This window comes from Nanorana parkeri, unplaced genomic scaffold (assembly GCF_000935625.1).
Source record: "Nanorana parkeri isolate BGI_ZX_2015 unplaced genomic scaffold, ASM93562v1 scaffold2038, whole genome shotgun sequence".
Classification (NCBI taxonomy): Eukaryota; Metazoa; Chordata; class Amphibia; order Anura; family Dicroglossidae; genus Nanorana; species Nanorana parkeri.
Genome location: NW_017308306.1, coordinates 62,935 through 82,818, shown reverse-complemented (window position 1 = coordinate 82,818; position 19,884 = coordinate 62,935). Strand labels below are relative to the sequence as shown.

The following is a 19,884-nucleotide window of genomic DNA, read 5'->3' as shown; positions in this document are numbered from 1 at the left end:
TTGGTGATAAAATGTGGAACACAAGATATTTACAACCTTCCAGTAACATTACGATTTTAGCTAATGAGGACTGAGGTGGGGCACTATATGGTAAAGCAAATGGTGAGCATAGCAATATGAGTACAACAATCGAATAAATCATGTTTGCTTAATAACCATTCGTCCACCATTTCTAAATAAGCTTATTGGTGTAGGGTGCTCACAGTTTGCTGTTCCAGTGTATGTAATGCCCATTTAGGGCCATGGCTTGTGCAGTCTGTACCTTGAAATGCATGGCTGTCTTGAAGAACCTTCAGAAGCTGACACATATCTACACCAAAAAAAGTGAGATGTCTGGTGTGTGATGAAGTCAGTCCTCAGCACAGGAATTGGGGGAACTCAGAAGAAATAAAGAGTTCTGGGAAGGAAAGTCATCTTAAGTGCACATGCTCTTCCAGCCCAAGATGAGTCCTCCTCAGATCATCCGTCTATACAATGAGATTAAAGAGCGTGTTAGTATAAAGCGTATCTAAACCAAGAACCAAAGTTTTCAATAGATACATTTGGATCTGTTGGTGTCAATGGTAGGTCCTTAGGTCAGATCGGTGCAACCCCCTAACCCTTACAGCCATGGAAGGCACCATCTTTGGTCTCTATCTGGATTGCAGTTGCCATTATGCTGCACACGTGATCAACTATGACACCGGCCATTTGAGGGCTTGAAAGTTCGGGTTGAGAGCTGAAATAAGTGCACTGACAACCTTGACAGTTGGCATGCCATAAAAGGGACGGTTTTGGAAGACCATTAAATTGGTGGGTCTGGTTCTGCTTTAATACATTTTGTGGGCAACCTTTACTCCTGTTATAATAATAAAACCACTGCGCTATGTGCATATATAATAAGCTGCTGCGCTGAAAAAAATAGTGCAAACACTGTTCCCAATATCGCGAACCAATGACACTGCGCTAAAAACAAAGCCTTCAAAGTGGAGAGCACTTTTCTATCTCCCTGACTCCTGAGCTATTGGTGACCAATTTCAACAAGAGGAAAGCAGGAAGCCGCACAAAGGATATATCGCTACATAGGATCATAGAGGATCTGATAGAGGCGATTTGGGACAATTCGTAAGCGGCAACCTGGACGGATACACCACGGATGAAAGAGAGGAGTAATCAAGTTATCTTTGGTCAGCCCGTCAAAAGGTGACCACAAACAGCTGGTGAGTGCACATTTCAGACGTTTCATATCACAAGATGAAGATGAAGAGCGAGGAGATTGCCATATAATACTGACCACTAGGATAGATTGGACACCATCACTAGGACTCTATATTGGACATTTGTTTTGATCTGGTTTGCTTCTGACCTAAAGAAGAGAGGTTCACTCTCGAAAGCTTGTCTTGTATATATTTTGTTAGTCCAATAAGAAAGGTATCATTGCACACTGCAATACTGCGTTTTTGTCTTTTTTGACATCTTATTGTCGATGATATTTCATCGGAAGCGTTTTTGTTCACCCTATCTGTTTAATGAGTGCAAAAAATACCTGTTGAACCTGATAGAAATCCAGTGAGCTCATAACATGGTGTGCTCTCTTCCTGTGCTGTACTCTTATCAGTTACATTGTTACCAGTTCTCTCTGAGAACTACAGAACCCACCCCCCCAACGTTATAGGGAGGAGAAGAGCGGCAGGGGGTAGTAGGTGTGAAGTCACATGCTAGGGTTAGCATGCTGATGCTCAATCAATACAGTGCAGTGAGGGAGCGTTGTTACCTTAGGACTGGAAGTGTGTTACTCAGGAACGTGCAGTGAAGTTCCTGGCAGGTGAGGCCTGCTCCACCCCTGCCCTGCCACAGACCCGGTCACCGAGCTATGTGTGTAGGAGGGAGGAGGAAGATAGGAGAGAGGGAGGTGCCTTCCTGTCCCTTTTTTGCTTGTCACTGATGCATCTAGATGGATGCTGTCTGAATTTTATTTTTGAGTGGACAGCTTGGACCAATGGCACATTGCCATTGGTGCAAACCATCCACGGAGCTCAAGCCACTGACTCCAAGTCAGAGGCTGCTGTAGCTCTGAACTCACTGTGTTAGGATAACACAAAGCACTTTAGAGATGTACATGAGGGCAGCATGTCCTCATTTGAGTTCCATGGCAAAGAAATAATTGTAAAACATGACGGAGGTGGCAGTCCGCATCGTAAATTGTTGGAGAGGGAAACATGGTGGATTTTTTAATTAAACACCCGGATCCGCCAAGGTCTCAATCGCGGCTAGCATGTGAATCTGTATTTGAAATCATTTTTCCCTGATTTGACATTACTTTTATTGTTTTGTAGATTTCTGCGTTGGCATGCGGTATATCTGTTCTGTTTTTACTGCAGGGATATACGTGTCTATAGTTATGTCCATATGTGATGACTTGCGTTGTGTTGACATCCTGAATGTTTTACCTGTGTCACCTGTACCTGTGATTTTATTGTTATGATTAAGGTCCCTTGTTGGACTGAAACATGTCAGAAGTCTTTGCAGTTGCTTGACTGATGGATTCGTCGATTTTGTCCCTCTGTTAAAACCCCAATAAACACACAGACTGCGCAACATGGATTTCAATGGCCACAGCAGCCCTTTTATTAAACAAACCAACTTTAACAATAAACAAAGTAATAAACAAAATAATATACAAATAAATAGACTGTATGATCTGAGAAGGGGCCTTTGGGTGCCCAAAAGCCCAAATAAGGCCTCTCCTAAAAACTCCTCCCGTGAACCCAGCAGCACCACGAACAGCTCAAGTACAGTTACTGCTCCCAAGTTCCAAGGGGCCAAACCCCCCCAACAGATACTGACACCAACAGGGGGAAGCACCCATTCCGGCTGATGGCCCCTCATTTTATGGGGATTTTCAGACCCCCCAAAAAAACCCCTAACCTGCCAAGCTGCCGTGACATAAAAAGAACCTTGCAGCCATCAGAAACCACAAAATGCAGGGAGAGAGGGTGGGTGGGGCAACCTGCTTCCTCCGTCGATTTTCCAGAAAGAACGCCCCTTAGCCCTTGCAGTTTCAACCCATGCGGCTCCTTCCGGACACCTGACCCCAACGTCCAATCAGGTAAGTTAATTCCCATTTTATTTTTAACTGCACCCTTCTCCCAGGACTATTCCTCCCTCCAGTCATGCAGCCCCTCCGTTCAGTCTCTCTGGGTCTGTCTTTTTTTGAGGCGCCATGAAGAGGCGCCATGAAGAGGATACCAACGAGTGTCAGCTCTTTTCCCTTTATTTTGCTGATTGGGTCCGACAAAGAGTCAAGCTGAGCACCGCGGTACCCATGGAACATTGGGGGGGGGGGGGTCTGTGAAGCAGGAGAGGTTTTTTTTCTGCACTTTATTATGGCTCTCAACAAAGTCCTGAGGGTTCTGAGTCATTTTTTCCACCAGAGCAGAAGGTCTCTTCACATGTTGGGAACATTTTCCACAGCTAATGATGAAACGGGACACAGATTTCACATTTGATTCCAAAACATGAGAAACGCTCAACCAGAGGTGCTCTCCATTCTCCACCCCTCACCGCTCATGACCTGGTCTCTAGGTGGACACCAGAATGCACCTAATCATCTCACAAAGGGCCACCCAACCTCATTGGGTTGAATTGTGGTGGTGCTGCTGATCCCAGTGCATGTTATCTCAGGCTCTGAACCCCACCTGGACATTGACATGCTCTAACTTTTATCCTTCACACCCAACAACTCAGACAACTGTCTCATGTCAAAGGCAGACACCAGTCTTCACATTCGGCAAACTTTGTGACCTTTCATAAGCTAGGGTTTGCCAGGAAGAGCTTTTCCACCAATAGCACCCAAAAGGGCCAGGTTCCTTCATGCCTCCAGGAAGCTTCAAATCATCTTGTCACGTAGGCTGGTAAAGAAGACCTGTCATCTTTTTTATACTCAAACCTAGAATAACACCTGAACTATCAGGTTGATCTTGACCTTACTGGGCTGATCATTTGTATCAGTCTAGGCTACTAATGGCACCATTTTGTTTTCACCAAAATAGCAGGTGTGTGTCCCTAAAATTCCAGTCTCCTTAGCCACAACATCTGAAGTCATCATAGAGTTATGACAAAAACAAGGATGGGTCAGCTGAAATTTGCAGGACAATATTGATTTCAGCCATAATTCAATATCAACATAAAATAATATGAACAATACAAAAATGACTCAGTTATAATTTTTAAGATTTATATATTTTTATGTGACCTTTGTACACTAGATGTGCTTTTATTTCTTGATGGTATGTCTGATTTGTAGTTTCATCTTGAAGGTTAGGGGTTGGCCAACTTACAAGGTCTCGGTAGCCTCATCTCTGGCTCTGGGCCACAGATAATCGTCTGTATATATAATTGTAGAGAGAACCATCAGGCATACTACAGAAAATATTACTCAGAGACTGAGGACGTGCTAGAGGTTTGGTTGGAGGCTGAAGATATGCTGCAGAAGACAATAAAAGACTGGAGACCTGTTACCTGAGAGATCACTGACATTATCCCTTTACAATTGCTCCCACTTCAGGCTGCTGGGGTCCAAGGGATGTACAAGTACAGCTGCATGTGGCTCTTGGCCCCCAGGTTGGTCACCAAGTATCTAGGACAATACATTATCAAATTATGAAATAAAAAATGTATTAAATTATTCAAAATTAGTCACCTTGTCATATTTTTATATAATTATTTTGATCTGGCTTATAGGCTTGCATTGAGGCATATACAATTTGGAGAATTGTGTAAAGTCTGAGGAAGAGGCAAAAGGTTCCGAAAGATTGAATCTTTAATAATGTAAGTTAGCTGATAAAAGGTATCACTTAAACGCCACACGTTCTGCATTGCCTGATGGCTAACATGGTAGAAGGTAGACAACTACTGCTAGTAAAAACATGCAAAGTTTACTCTGAAACATCTAGTAGGACAGCAGGGCACATCACCCTCTCTGTGTACTGATCCTTATATAGCTTTCCATACTTTTGCTAGATGAAGTTGACCTAGTACATGGATGCAAGTCAAAACTTACCCCCCCCCTCCTGGTGGAGGTGCAGTGTCAGATCTCCCAACCTCTGTACAGCTCCCAATGTTCTGCCATCATCACACATATCTCTTCATTAAAGTTCACAACTGTGGACCTGGTTCATAGCTCCCCCATGAAGCTCCTCTGTGTTTGCTTACAAGTCATTTACAGAAAATGGCATCTTGGTGCCCCTCTTGCTGGCAAGGACCTGCCCACATTCCAGGAATGAAGAGTGCTGGCTGCCCTGGGATGGAGGAATATTAGGGTATTCCTCTCTACTAAATCCCACTAGACTAAATGAGTATTAGATACTGAATGTGACGGACCCCGGTACTCAGGATGAGTATGTCTGCCGCTGTCATGTATGCTGATCTTTAGCTCCCAGTTTCTCCAGTCACTAGTCGAGACCGAGTGTAGGGTGAAACAAACTCTGATTTATTGAGAGACTGTGCAACCTTTTATACACAAAGTGATCAGATCAGAATATAATCCCATCACATCCACCCTACCCTCCCTAGACATGCTGTCTGCACAACCCAGCAGGGTTCCACCTGCTAAAGAGCTCCAGACAGCCATAGCATGAGCCTGGCCAGAATGTCATTATCCTGAGCTCCTTCAGAGTACAAAGGGAGCTAACGAGGGGGGGTGCTGACAGTCTTTTCATAAACAGATTACCCAGTATAACATAATCAAACACAACTCAACACCAATATACATACAGAATAACTCCTATACTGATGACCATGTCGTCATACTGAATATGTGAGAAAGGTGGGGTATATCCGTACTCACATGACACACCAGGTCCTGAGTCTTCCATCTTCTTTTTCAACGGGAAAGGGTCCTGCCTGGGTGAAGTTGACACTACCTATTGGTTGTTCTCTAAGGGGTTCAGTGGTGAATGATGCCAGGAAGAGGCAACTGGTTTTCTGCAGTTCTGGATCCACCAGACATCACTTCTAGAAGCTGTGGTGGCAAGGGACATGGACAGTGGACATAGGTGATGCTGGGGGGATGATCCAGGGGTTGTTAAGGGGTGGAGGGGATTAAGATTTGCCAGGAGATGTGCACATACTGGATTACCTACAACAAGATGTTTCCAATCATATAAGCATGTTATATATTTTATATTCCAGGGAACCTGTACAGAGAAAGTTTTTTGGGATGCCTACCTCATTCCAATTCTCTGGCTTCAATACATTAAATCTCTGACCCACAATTAGCATGCAGTCAGTGAAGTCAGAACTTCTACAATAGGGTGCCTCCATATGTCTCTCAATCAAGGTTTCTTTCAATGTACATTTAAGTTGGACAGGTATCAGACTGTCATATATTTTTATTGGCACTCTTCTGCACCAGGCTTATGATGACCTTTTTCACCTCTTGGTTCCTCAGGCTGTAGATAAGAGGATTCAGCATTGGGGTTACCACTGTGTAGAATACAGAAGACACTTTGTCTTGCTTCCCGAGGGTACTGGAGGATGGATGAAGATAAGTGAAGAAAACTGTAACATAGAAGATGGAAGCACACATGAGATGGGAGGAGCAAGTGCTAAACGCTTTCCTCCGGCCAGCCGCTGAGTTTATCCGTAAGATGGAAGAAATGATGAGGGCGTAGGAGACCAGGATGATTGTCATTGAACTAAGACTACAAAAACACACAAAGAAAAGGGTGACGATGTTGCAGGTGCGGGTTTCTGAACAGGACAACCTGACCAGTGGAGGGATGTCGCAGTAGAAATGGTCTATGAGGTTGGATTCACAGTACTCAAGACTGAACAGACTGCTGGTCTGTGCTGACGACTGTATGAAACCAACTGAGAACGAGAGGATGACAAGACCGAGACATTTCTTCTTAGTCATTATTGAGATGTAGTGAAGAGGGTGGCAGATAGCGACGTATCGGTCGTATGACATGTCCGAGAGGACAAAGACCTCAGAACTTGCAAGGGCAGCAAAAAAAAAGAACTGAAGGGCGCAACCGAGGAATGATATCAATTTCTTCTCTAAAAGAAGGTCGGACAGCATTTTAGGGGCAATGACTGAAGAGTAGAAGAGGTCCACCATGGAGAGATAGCTCAAGAAGTAGTACATCGGAGTGTGGAGGCTGGGAGAGATATGAACTATGGCCATCATCCCAATGTTTCCACATATGGTGACCATGTAAACCAGGAAAAACAATACAAAAAGGAACGGGGCAACTGCTTTATTATTAGACAGACCAGAAAACTCGAACACAGTTACTTGAGTCTTGTTGAGGATGTTCATGAGGTGTTTTTTTTTGCTCTGAAATGGTTAGAAAAATAGATTTTTCTGCAATAATCACCCTTAATCCAGCACTTTATTTCCACAATAAGACTTCTCTGTCACTAGGTGTTGCCAGCGTCATTCAACCCACTTCCTGTAAGCCAAGTCATCACCCCAGGTGGTAGGTCATCATGTGGGTAGGATGTCATCATTTGAGCACTGTTTAGGACTGTTTAGGGCCGCCTACTGCCACCACTGGAGGAGAAGAGAAAGAAACCCATGACATCATTAGCTAGACTTCAAGACTGTTGGCTTGAAGGTATGTATTCCTTTCTTTTTGTATATTCTTTCTGTATTCTTTTGTAACATATTGCAGATTACCCGTCCTTAGATGTGGTGGCTACATTTGTTTTCTTTTTTTTCGGCCTTCTTTCCTTTATTTTCACCTGGTGATTCTGCCAACATACTTCCTGTCCTAGGGAACACTTACCATTCTGTATCAATAGATGAACAGTGTTGTCACCCAAGGACAGGAAGTGTGTAAGGTTACAGAAGATAGCTGGGAAGGCTGATGACATTGTTTAGGATTTGCATATAAGAAAAATAGAGAAAAATGGGGCTTTTAAAGTGTCCAAAACCATACAAAATGTCCATCAAACATACATAGTTTTGTATAAAAAAAAATACATAGATTTTATTACATTAAAATCAACATGATTTGAAGACTTGGTTACATTCAAAATGTCATTGGTATGATACAATAGCACATTCACTTTTGAAGACTGGGCCCACAGTGGATTACTACTTCAGCGCCAAATTATAGCTCATTTGCCTACAAACGTCAGGCCACTCAGTGTATATACACACGTGTGGGTACCAAAAGGAGGTAGCTTGATTTTAGTGTACTATTGTATCATACCAGTGACATTTTGAATGTAACCAAGTCTTCAAATCATGTTGATTTTAATATAATAAAATCTATTTTTTTTAATACAAAACCACAAAACCATGTATGTTTGATGGACATTTCAAATGGTTTGGACACTTTAAAAGCCCTGTTTTTCTCTTTTTCCTATATACATTTCTACTAAGGGGTGTGGTGCCTATCCCTAATGGTTCAATTATTATATGTTTAACTATTGTTTAGGATTTCTGTTCAGGGTGCAGAAAGCTACAAGGACTCTGGATTTCTGGCAGGGTGAACAGGTATTTTTGTACTTGCACAAAGTATACACAGCCTGAGAATAAGGAAGCCGATGTAGCCACCACATCTAAGGACTGAATAACTACAATATATTACATTTAAGTTCTTGGGTTTAGATATCTTCATTTAATCAATGTTTGTATAGAATGAGATGTCATCACCATGGCTGAGAATCAAGGGGGGCATCGTCTCTATTCGGAACGATGTGAAGATGACCAACAGTATAAGTGACTCCAAATGTAGATTTGATGCTTTTGTTAGTGGAAATTGAATTTATAATTAGCGGGATTCACCATTGGAGTGAATCATTTACGGCCTGTGTTGATGGGCTTTTGTAAGCTTCAAACAGGCTTGACATTTCCATAGAAGTCTACAGGAATGCAAAACCTGGATAAAGCTGGTCAAATACAACTGAATGATGTCAGAAGCACCTCAAACTGATGCCATCAACACAAGTCCATAGTATGTCATCACAGGCCCTTAGGGGATTAACTTTATGATCTTTGGTGGGGTCCTGAAGAATTTTTTCCCTTCAAACTGCAATTAAAAAAAGAATGTATTAAACTTTGGTCTTGTTTTTCATTGCTGTTACAATGTAGTCTGTTTAGGAGTGTCTTTTGTTCTCTGCAAAATATCAATTCAAGGGAAGATATTCTGGTTTGTGCCCAATCCTTCGGGTTTCAGAACTCCCCCGTCCTGGCGTATTAATGTACAAATTCACCTAGACCCTGTTTTTAAAGCATAATGTACTAAATGGCCTCTCAACCATGGCTGGCAGGCTTGGAGGGGCCAATAAGTGGGTTTTCGGATAAGAGAGGTTAGGGTCAATTGGAAGACTGTGGGCAAGCAATCCCTTTGTTGTTTTTTTGTGTTTTTGTTCTCATTATTGGAGGATTTGGGGGCCTGCAAGGCTTCCCTTCAAAAGGTATCACACTATACTGTATATACATACAGGTTTCAAACTATATATACATACACACACATACACATACATCACAGTATTACACAGATCACACTATATTTATATATATTTTGATTTTCCTTATAGTTCCATTTTAAAGGACCAACCAATAACTCTCTCAAGAACTAGAATAATAAAGACAAAAATAAAATAATTACTGTATTATCCAAAGCCAACAAATATTTTAAGGAGCATCTTAGTCTAGGAAGATATCTTCCATAGAGCAAAATGCTACATTGTTTATTACATTAATTTGCTGCTCTTGCGAAATTCAGGATCAAAGCTGGAAAGAGGAAAGAGCTCATCTGAGAAGCTTGCAACTCTATTGTTTTTTGGCATGCTAAAATAACTAGGGAATAGTTTCAGGCACGTACTGAGGTTACCCCTGCAGGAAGCGCTAGTGGAGGTCATCAGTTCCGACTCCTAAGAATCGGTCGACTGTTTGTTTGCTACATGCTTATACACTATGGCCATCTTGTAAGTGTTTCTTTTTATCCCTTATTAAAGGAGAACTATGGGGTCAAGGCTTTTCCCCATAGTTCTCCTTAGGGTAACGGGAGGACACAAACTAGCGTCCTCCCGTCACCCTAGGCTCAGTATACCGCGAGCTACAGCTAGAGGTATACTGAGATGCTGCAGCTGAAGCGGATCCTGACAATTATGTCTGGATCCGCCCAGCTGTGTGAGTGACAGCTGGATCTGCCTATCTAGAGGCAGAGCCAGCTGTACCCGCCCCCTCCCCCATCCGTTCCACCAGTCGGCGCTGGAAGATTGGAGCGGGGAGAGGGGAATCCAGCCCCTCCCCCTGTCACGGCAGTGCGCCGTGACAGGATCGAGAAGTGAGCGAACGCCGGTATGTGTTCGCTCACCTCCCAATCTACTGAGCCGACCTGTGACAGTCTCATTGTCACAGGTCGGCTAGAACTATGAGGCGAGTGGAAATCACTCATCTCATAGTTCTCCTTTAAACTTGATGTGATGTACTTCACTATTGGAGTTCTTTCTTTTTTGGGTACGGTGATGGTCCTCTGTGGCATCTTGGAGGAAAAGCCTTTCCGTTTATCTGAGGATCGCTCATCATCTTCTTGTTTGCACTGCCCGCCATTCTGATTTATATGAATCATTGAGAGATCTGGATTTATTTGCCTAATATCTTGGAAGAATTGCTTTAAGGATCCTTTTGGACCAGATGATTTTATAAAGATTACTTATTATCCTCCTATATATAATGCTCACATTTAGTTTTTTGTTTTTTTTAGGAATTATTATCATCCTAGGTCTTATTAGTTTGATGAGGGGATTTTTTTCATTTTTTTACACGAACACTGTGTATGATATTGTCACTTTCTATATGGACATTTTTTTACCGCTATGAGTGAAAAGCACTCACCTCATAGTTCTCCTTTAACGCCCCCCCCTCGTTAACAGGTTCACTTACTTGGCATACAATCAGCCCCCAAATACCCCTAAGGAGCAGATCATCCAGGTAGATGTGTAACGGTCCCGCAAATAAGTATACTACATGTGCTATGTCTGTGTTATATTTTATTGTTTACTGTATGTTTGATTTTTTGTATTCTCTATTGAATATTGTAATGTATTCTTACTTACCTATATCATACAGAACTTTTAGTCGCTGAGAATGTTATACTTCTGCGATCAATCCTGCCTTTTATGCATATATTGTTAAAAATGCCCTCAATAAAAATTACTTGCTAAAAAAAAAAATAGTGCGGCGTATCATTATTCACCTATTATCACTTTATTAGCACTGCAGCTTGCCCACTTTAAGAATGTATTTATTGTTAGTTCTACTACTAGCGCGGTGTACCACCTTTATCCACATGCTAAAATAACACCATTATTATTTTCCTCTAACATAAATGATTTGCGCCTTCTTGCTGTCATAAAACCAGAATGGAAAATGAAGAAATATCCGCCCATCTCATGGGCTTTGCCTTGTGTGTTGTGATTGTTGTTTGTAATTATATTTGATACTTATCTATAATGAGGAATCCGGGGATTCGATCTCCTACCTGTTTGAGATTAAAATCATCTAACAAGTACAATGTACACGTCTAAATGTTTCTGTACGTGGAGCTGTTTTTATATTCTACACAATTATCAAAAGACAATTATCTTCTTCCCCAAGGACCATCATTATCATTATGGCAGAGCTAATGAAGTGTCTGTGAATGTTCATCATTATCCAGGTCATAGTATACCTGTAAAAAATAAATCAAGGCGACTAGACTTGCTATAGCAAGTCCAGTCGCCTTGATTTATATTTTACATAAAGAGCCAATAAAAGAAAAAAACAACTAATATACAATTTTCTTTACTAATTAATTTTTGTAAGCTTGAGATGTGGCAACAAGGTCACAAATATCATATAATGTAGCTATCAATGACAAATGTTAAAAATGGACAGAAGCCTCTGGCCATACTCACTTCTATGACTATCTTTGAGAAATTGCTGTATGATGAGGCTCGGGACCCAGGACTCATCTCTAAACTTTATACACTCCCTTACAGAAGGATCCCCCGTCCTATACCTGTAAGTGGGCACATGGTTTTGGCACCCCAATTAATGATGATACTTGAACTCAAATATGGCTTACGACACCTAAAAGCTCAGCTAATGTTAGAGCAGTGGAAGCTAACTCCAAACTCTTATTATATTGGGTTTTGGTCCCTCTGCATACCTCCCATGAACTTCCCCCATGTTCACCTCTTTGCTTTCGGGGTTGCCGGACGAAGGGTTCCTTCCTGCATATATGGTAGGATTTTCCTAGGGTCAGGCGCCTCTGGTGTAAGGTGCATCAGTTGCTCTGTACGGTTAATTGTTTCCGAAAAAAACCCAGTGGGGGCCTTACTGGCAATTGAACCTGAAGATTGTACACACTACACAATTTCAGTTAGTCACTTATATCCTCATGGAGGCTAAACGGGTTATCGCCCGTGCATGGCAAACTCCTACTGTTCCCTTCGAGGAGGTCAGATACAGAGTCTAACAGATTATGTTCTTTGCAAAATTTGAGAAAAGTTGGGACCCGTGGATTGCACCCTACTTACCGTCCTCTTTTTGTAGGGAATCCCTGATCATCTGACTTGTACCCCCCCCCTTTTTTTCCTATTATTACCATTCTGTCTTGGGTGCCCTACTGACCTTGTCCCAAGCAGAGTCCCTTCTCTCTTTTCTTTCTCTCAAAGATTCTTGATTCCTCTTCTTTTCCATCCCCTTTCTTCTTTTACCTTCTGCCCTCTTCTCCCGTCTATTCTCTTTACCTTCATACTTCTTTTCCTTCTTCCCTTCCTTCCCTTCTTCCCCCTATCTGCATCCTCTTATCTTTATCTCCTTCTACTTCCGCCTTCTATCTCATCTCTATCCCCCACTATTCCGGGTGGTGTTTAGAGATTCGCTGTCTATGCCCTAGTTTTGTAGGGCATCAAGGTGAGCTACTAGTATTGGTTGGCGTATTTTATGGTTTAGTTTTCTCCTTCTTGAGGATTTGGTGGATGACTTTGGTTTACTGTTTTACTGATCTTCTTTTGCTATGTTTTTGACTTATACAACGAACCACACGCTTTTACCTTACCATTGATCTTGGTTGATCGGCTTTACGTTGAAATTCTTCAATACAAATTATTGAACGAAAAATGGACAGAAGCCAAAGACATTTGAATGAATACAATTCTTCGGGGTCCCAGCAATTTAAAAGCTAAGTGCTGAAAGAGTGTGCAGCTCACATTATATCACTCATATTCACTGTATTCTTTATCCCATAATACAAACAAAAGTTAGGCATACACCAGTTAGACCCGTTCTCCCTCATTAAACTGTCCAACTGTGGCCAGCTTTACACTGCTGTATCCTCTGCAGTATCTCAAATCTTGTACAGTTTCAGATTGTCCTTTTTGTCTCCAGTAAATTTAGGCCTAGCCTTGTTCATTAAAACTGTCCCGTTGCACGATAATTTTACACTGCCATATCCTCTGTAACATCCTAAACCTTGTTGTGCAGCTTCAGCTTGTCCTTTTTTGTTTCTTGTAAATTTGGGCTTTGCCTTGTTCATTAAGACTGTCCTGTTGCTTGACCATTTTACACTGCTGTATCCTCTGCAGTATCTTAAATCTTGTTGTACAGCTTCAGCCTGTCCCTTTTATCTCAGATAAGGCCAGCCTTGTTCATTAAAACTGTCTGCTGCTAGCCAGTTTTATAATGTTGTATTATCTGTAGGGTAAGGCTCCAAGTCCTATATGAAAACACCTGCCTGTGCTGTGCATCTCTACGCTTTGGCCTAGTTTGCTAATTGAAACTGTCCTACTGCTGACAATTTTTTTTTTTAAACTGCTTTATCATCCGTGGTATCCTAATTCTTATATACACATCTGTCTGTACATATTTATATATGTCAATGCGCTGCGCAAACCGTTGGCGCTATATAAATCCTGTGTAATGATAATAAATCACATGTTTTATAGCATCTATCACATAATCTAATGTAGAAACCTGCAAAAGATAGTAGAAGACTATCCCAGCTTTCTAATAAGCAATAGCAGAGACTTGGGAACAATTAGGTGTCCTCATACATGTAGGTACCAGTCTGACAGAGGTGTGGTTGTGTGCTCATAGCCCAAAAACTGCAGAGAGGCTACCCTCAGCACAGCGTCCTTACATCTAACTGTGTCTGCACGTCCATAACATGCTGCAGCCAGGCCATACCTGGGACAAATTATCAGAGGAAATCGTTCAATAGGGACACCTGTGCCAATGGACCAATGTTTACATTTCGACCGTTGGCCTGTTTCTTCATCAATAACATTCTCATTACTTAAAGGAGAACTATGAGGTCAGTGAAAATCACTCATCCTCATAGTTCGAGCCGTCGTGTGACAATGAAACTGTCACACGTCGGCTCAATAGATCGGGAAGTGAGCGAACACATACCGTCGCTCGCTCACCTCTCGATCATCTCCCTGCAGAGCTGGCTCTGCCTCTAGATAGGTAGAGCCAGCGGTCACCAATGCAGCTGGGTGGATTCGACAGTAATGTCGGGAACCGTCCCGGCCGCGGCGTCTCAGTATACTGCAAGCTGTTGCCTGCTATATACTGAGCTTTGGGTCACTGGAGGACGCTAGTATATGTCCTCTTGTGACCCTTAAGAGTAGTATGAGGAAAAAAAAAGGATAAAAAAAAACTTACATAGTTCCCTTTTAAGATAACAAAGTAATACATAAATCAGGTTTTAGGACAAAACTATTTTATTTCTTATGCAATCCATAGACAAAAAAGTAACAAAACTAAAAAATGTTTTATTATTTGATCAGTTTGTTTAAAACGAATTAGTATTACTGTAGATACAAATTAAACCTCCAATTCTATAATTTGTCTTGTTTAAAATGACACCAAAATGATGATTCTGGTACAAAGCGTCGCAAAGATATTTAATAATGATATAAAGACTTTTTCTAATGTTACAATATTTTTTAAAACACTAACTACTTCAATTAAGTGTTTTTGGGGGCATGTGTAGCACTGCTAATGTCCTCAGCTGGGTAACATTTTGTAAAGACTATACTGTATTTACCATTTAACCATATCTCAAGTCAGTAGAGATTACACAGCATGGGTTTGGTATTTTCATATCAGAGTTTACTTTGACATCTCTGTCCTTGACCCACAATGACCTTGATCAGTAATTAAGTATTAAAGCCATTGGATTACCATGGCAGGTAGATAACATTTACAGAAGAGGAGCTCAACACTGAGGACTTCCATATCTCTTTCCACCAACCATCTTTGAACTAAGTCCATTTTGGTAGGATAGGTATTGTGATGTCATATACACTGAGTGGCCAGGTTATTATGACGTTTGTAGGCCACCTGACGTTTGTAGGCAAATGAGCTATAATTTGGCGCTGAAGTTGCTAGAGGGCCAGACCATTATAAACAGGGAAGCAGGTTGTTTACCACGACAGTAGAAGTGATTTGTTTCTGAAGATACGGGGAAACAACGCGATTTAACAGCCTTTGAACGCGGGATGATTGTGGGCGCTGATGAGTAGTAAAATCTTTTAAAGTGTTGTCTGTGGGCAATTCTGGGTCTGGTAGTTGTTTGCGATTTCACGGGTGCACACAATTTTTAATGTTTGACATGTTTGGTGTCTATTTACCCGACATGACCCCGTCTTTTATATTTTACCAAAAAAACTGGGTAACAATAAATGATTAATAGCAGTTTTTGTTTTCAAATTGTCGGTATGTTTTTCTTTATATAGTAAAAAACCCCAGTGGTGATTAAATACCAGCAAAGGAAAAAAGCTCGATCTGTCCAAGAAAAAAATGATATAGAATTAGTTTTGGTAAGGCTTTCAAAAATGAATATAAAAGAATACTGAAAAATGTCCTGGACAGGAAGGGGGTTTAATACCCCGCTCTACAAGGGGTTATACATTTTATTGGAGAATGTTCCTGGGAGATAAAATAACTCATGGGCTCCTCTATTGTCCTCTCTGGTTGTTGGTCTTTGTGTACACGGATCTTCTTTTGTTCTACTGGTGGGCGATAATCTTTCTTACGGCCCAGCAAGCTGCAGACGTATCTCTGACACTGGGAGGAGGCAAAATAATAGATAAGAGGATCCAGACAACAGTTTATGCTGCTGATACAGGAAGAGACCATGTACGCAATATACAGAGAGAGATCATTATAGTTAATTATGTTCCTATAGTGAATTAGATAGATGACATTGGCTGGGCCAAAACAAAGGACAAAAACACACAGCACAACCACAGATAGGCGGATAGCTCGCGATCTCTTATGTGTGCCATCAAATTGTGATCTGCTGAGACTGCGGATGATTCCAATGTAACAGAAAGTTGTAATTAATAACGGTAAGAAAATAAACAGTGAGAAAGCCGAGGAGAAATAGGGAAAAATTATAAATGAGAAATAACCCCCAAAGTGCTGATAATCATGGCATATTGGGATATCTCGTGCAGAAAATGTCCAGGTTTGTTCATTTATGAGAAGAGGCACAGTGGTGGCCAATGAGATGACCCAGATGACGCCACACACCAGCCAGGCTCGCTTTACTGTGCGCCAGGGGAGAGACCGCACCGGGTAGACCACAGCCAGGAAACGGTCCACGCTGATACTGGTTATGAGCAGGGAGGAGCAGTACATGTTACAGTAATATGCGGCCATGAAGAAGCGACACATTCCTTCTCCGAACAGCCAGTGAGATCCCGAGAATCGATAGATGATATAAAAAGGCAGGACACCAATGAGGAGGACATCTGCAGTGGCGAGGTTCAGCATGAAGACCACTGCCGGCTTCCTGACCTTCATCTTCACCAGGAACATGACGATCGCCATGATATTGAGAGGAAGAGCCACAAGGAACACAACAGTGTAGATGGATGGGACCAGCCTGGTCACACTCCAATGTCTGATTGTATAACTAAACAACAGAGTTAGATGTGCTGCCCTCCTATCTGTAAAGTAAAAATACAATATTTATCATAAATGAAAGAACTAGATACATTTACATTGTGTTTAAAACAGAATTCAGTTTAAAAAGCTAAATGAATAGCCCATGAAAAGTAAAGAAATAGATTAATAATCCCCCTTCGCAACCCGGAGCTCCTCTCCCAGTAATTTGTTTTGGTGACTAGATGTCATCAGTCTTCCTCTGAGGAGCCATCACATAGTCTGGGTTTTTTTTTAGTGGGTTCCATATTAGGATTAAAGGAATATTTATGAGTGTTTCAGAGAGTGACATATATGGACACAAGACATAAAAATGTGCAGCCCGTGAGAAAGCGATGGTGCAACATCACCCAAATAACACGGACTCTGCAAACGTATGGCTCCACTACAGCTCTGAATGATGTCCTTAAGTCAGGCAAACGTGTAAACAATTTAGTATTATGAATGGGACTTATCTAGGTCTTGTATAATGCATTGATAACTGTGTACTTGTAGAACATCTCCCTTTGCTTCTAATGAAGTGGGTTTATCCATGAAACACATTATGCTAAAATCCATTTGCATACCTCCACTATAATGTACACGAGTGTTGTAAAGTAATGTTTATGAGAATCATGAGAATTTACCTTAGTGTACATAAGGTGGCACAGGTAGGATAAAGTGAGATAACTACGTATCGCTTCTCGGCCTTTTGGTTAAGATCAAGTGTAGTATCTGTTCTTATCAGTTGTCGGGAATTGAAAGGCCGCTTTCACCTGAGTGGGGTGGATGGACGGCCTAGTAGATTCCTGGCGTAATTTGTAGGGAGCTGGATGAGGTTCCAGGCCCTCGGAGCTTTCGACCCTAGTTAATGGGTGGGCTCCGGCGGAGGGATATCTGAAGGTGAACTATCTCCTGATGGGAATGGATACGAAGCTTGATCGAGGCTAGAGGGTTGGGGGCGGCAGAAGCCTGCGGTGTTTTGCCCCCTGGGGGTGGCGTCCCAGGGGTGCTCAGGAAGTCACTTGGGTGTGGGACCCCACTTTGACTCACTGATCACTCGGTCACACACCACCTTGCATTTTCTGCACATCGCCTCTTGGACAGGCCTTATGGCTAGTCGGGGCAATTTTTTTGCACTCCGGCCCCTAAGGCCTGTCAGCGTGGTGCACTGGCACTTTAGTATTATTTATGCACTCTATGCACGATTGCACGTTTGGCTTTTTTTTCAAAAGCTTTTTGACCCACAGATGCTGAAGGTGCAGGTTTTTTCGTGGCCTATTCCTGATGCTGGGAGGAGATTCGGTGCCTCCTACGGGGTTCTCTGTCTCCTCCCACCCAGGAGGGGGGTTTCTCTTCGGGAGATCCCCCCTGCCTAGTACTGTGTGGACCTGTTTCGGCAGGTCCCCGACGGAAATGGTCCACCGGCCTTCGGGTTGGTGGGCCAACAGTCTCAACCCCTGTCAGGAGCCTTGCGCCCCGGGGGGTTGGGAAAGTAGGTCCCTTCTTTTGAAGGACCTTGCACCCTTGTGCATGTTTTTGTGTGCTGTGATTTCACGGTTGCACTTTTTTTGTTCACAGGGGGAAGTTTGTTTTGATGCACGTCCACGGGCTCAAAAAACAAAAAACAAAAAACTACGTGCCTTTGGGGGCCATTTTAAGTTGGTTGTGCACAGTTGGGGAAGTGGAGGCACCAGCAAAGCCAAAACAATGGTCCCAGGGACGGGCATCAGTATTCTGATGAAGGTTGCTGGGTCTATGCTTCATAACAAATTGAAACTCTGGGAAAGACCATGGGATGCTCCTTTCTATGGATGACCTATGGCAGCACAGGTTCAGGTCCAATGTCAAAGACGTTGATTTAAAAAAAGTAATTCCTTTGAGAATTTGGGAGCCATAGGACAGAAGGTTAGCACGATGTCAACTTGAGCTCTATCAAGGCATTTTCAACATCTGTGTTTCACTTGACCATGACTGACTTCTCACTATTAGTTAGATTGGCCAATAGAGTGGCAAAGGCAATAGGCAATAGGATGGCAAAATTGGTCACAAACTGTCTGTTGAACCACACTATGCCCAGGAACAGAAACACTGACTTTTTGGTGAGGGGAGGAGGCCAAGACTGTAAAGTCTGCAGCTTGTTTATTTGGGTCTTCATTATCCCTCTTCCCATAATGTACCCAAGGGTCTTCACTTCCTCTATGCCTAGAGCACACCTTTTGGGGTTCACAGAAAACCCCCCTCCTTAGGGAGATTAACAGTGCTTGGGCTTTGGCAGTGGAAGTGTAACATCTTATCTATCGAAGGTCCATTGCCATTGTTTTGCACTGGAAGTGCCCCTCTGGGGTAGAGAAATCTGCTTTCTTCCAGCCGACCTTGTTTAAAGGTATTTGTGAATATCACTTTGTTAGGGCTAAGGTTCTGATATATCGAGCTGGGCCAAGTCTTTCAAAGAATGCACCCACCTGGGACACCCACATGTGATAGGTGTCATAATCTGACAATAAACTTCTGGAAAACATTGCAGAACCACAGAGTGCCATTTGGCTTGGGGACCAAATTTGGGCTTTAAGCAGATAATAAGGAATAAAAGGAAACATCTGAAAAGTATTTTAGATATGTAAAGTTATTTCTTACCCCAATCCTATTTATACTAACATTACAGGTCCTCTTACCCCCATCCTGTCCATAATAACATTACAGGTCCTCTTATCTCAACCCTGTCCATAATAACATTACAGGTCCTCTTACCCCAATCCTGTCCATAATAACATTACAGGTCCTCTTATCTCAAACCTGTCCATAATAACATTACAGGTCCTCTTACCCCAATCCTGTCCATAATAACATTACAGGTCCTCTTACCCCAATCCTGTCCATAATAACACTACAGGTCCTCTTACCCCAATCGTGTCCATAATAACATTACAGGTCCTCTTACCCCAATCCTGTCCATAATAACA

The 19,884-nt window shown here is 42.2% G+C and overlaps 2 protein-coding genes across 2 annotated transcripts; both read right to left on the bottom strand.

Annotated features, from left to right (window-relative positions):
* Window positions 1–6,361: 6,361 nt before the first annotated feature.
* LOC108800469 (olfactory receptor 1019-like) lies at window positions 6,362–7,303 on the bottom strand. The gene has a single exon (XM_018572450.1). The coding sequence runs from the start codon at window positions 7,301–7,303 to the stop codon at window positions 6,362–6,364; it is 942 nt and encodes a 313-aa protein (XP_018427952.1).
* Window positions 7,304–15,874: 8,571 nt separating this feature from the next.
* Window positions 15,875–16,891, bottom strand: LOC108800468 (proteinase-activated receptor 1-like). Its single transcript, XM_018572449.1, has one exon. The coding sequence runs from the start codon at window positions 16,826–16,828 to the stop codon at window positions 15,875–15,877; it is 954 nt and encodes a 317-aa protein (XP_018427951.1). The 5' UTR covers window positions 16,829–16,891.
* Window positions 16,892–19,884: the final 2,993 nt, after the last annotated feature.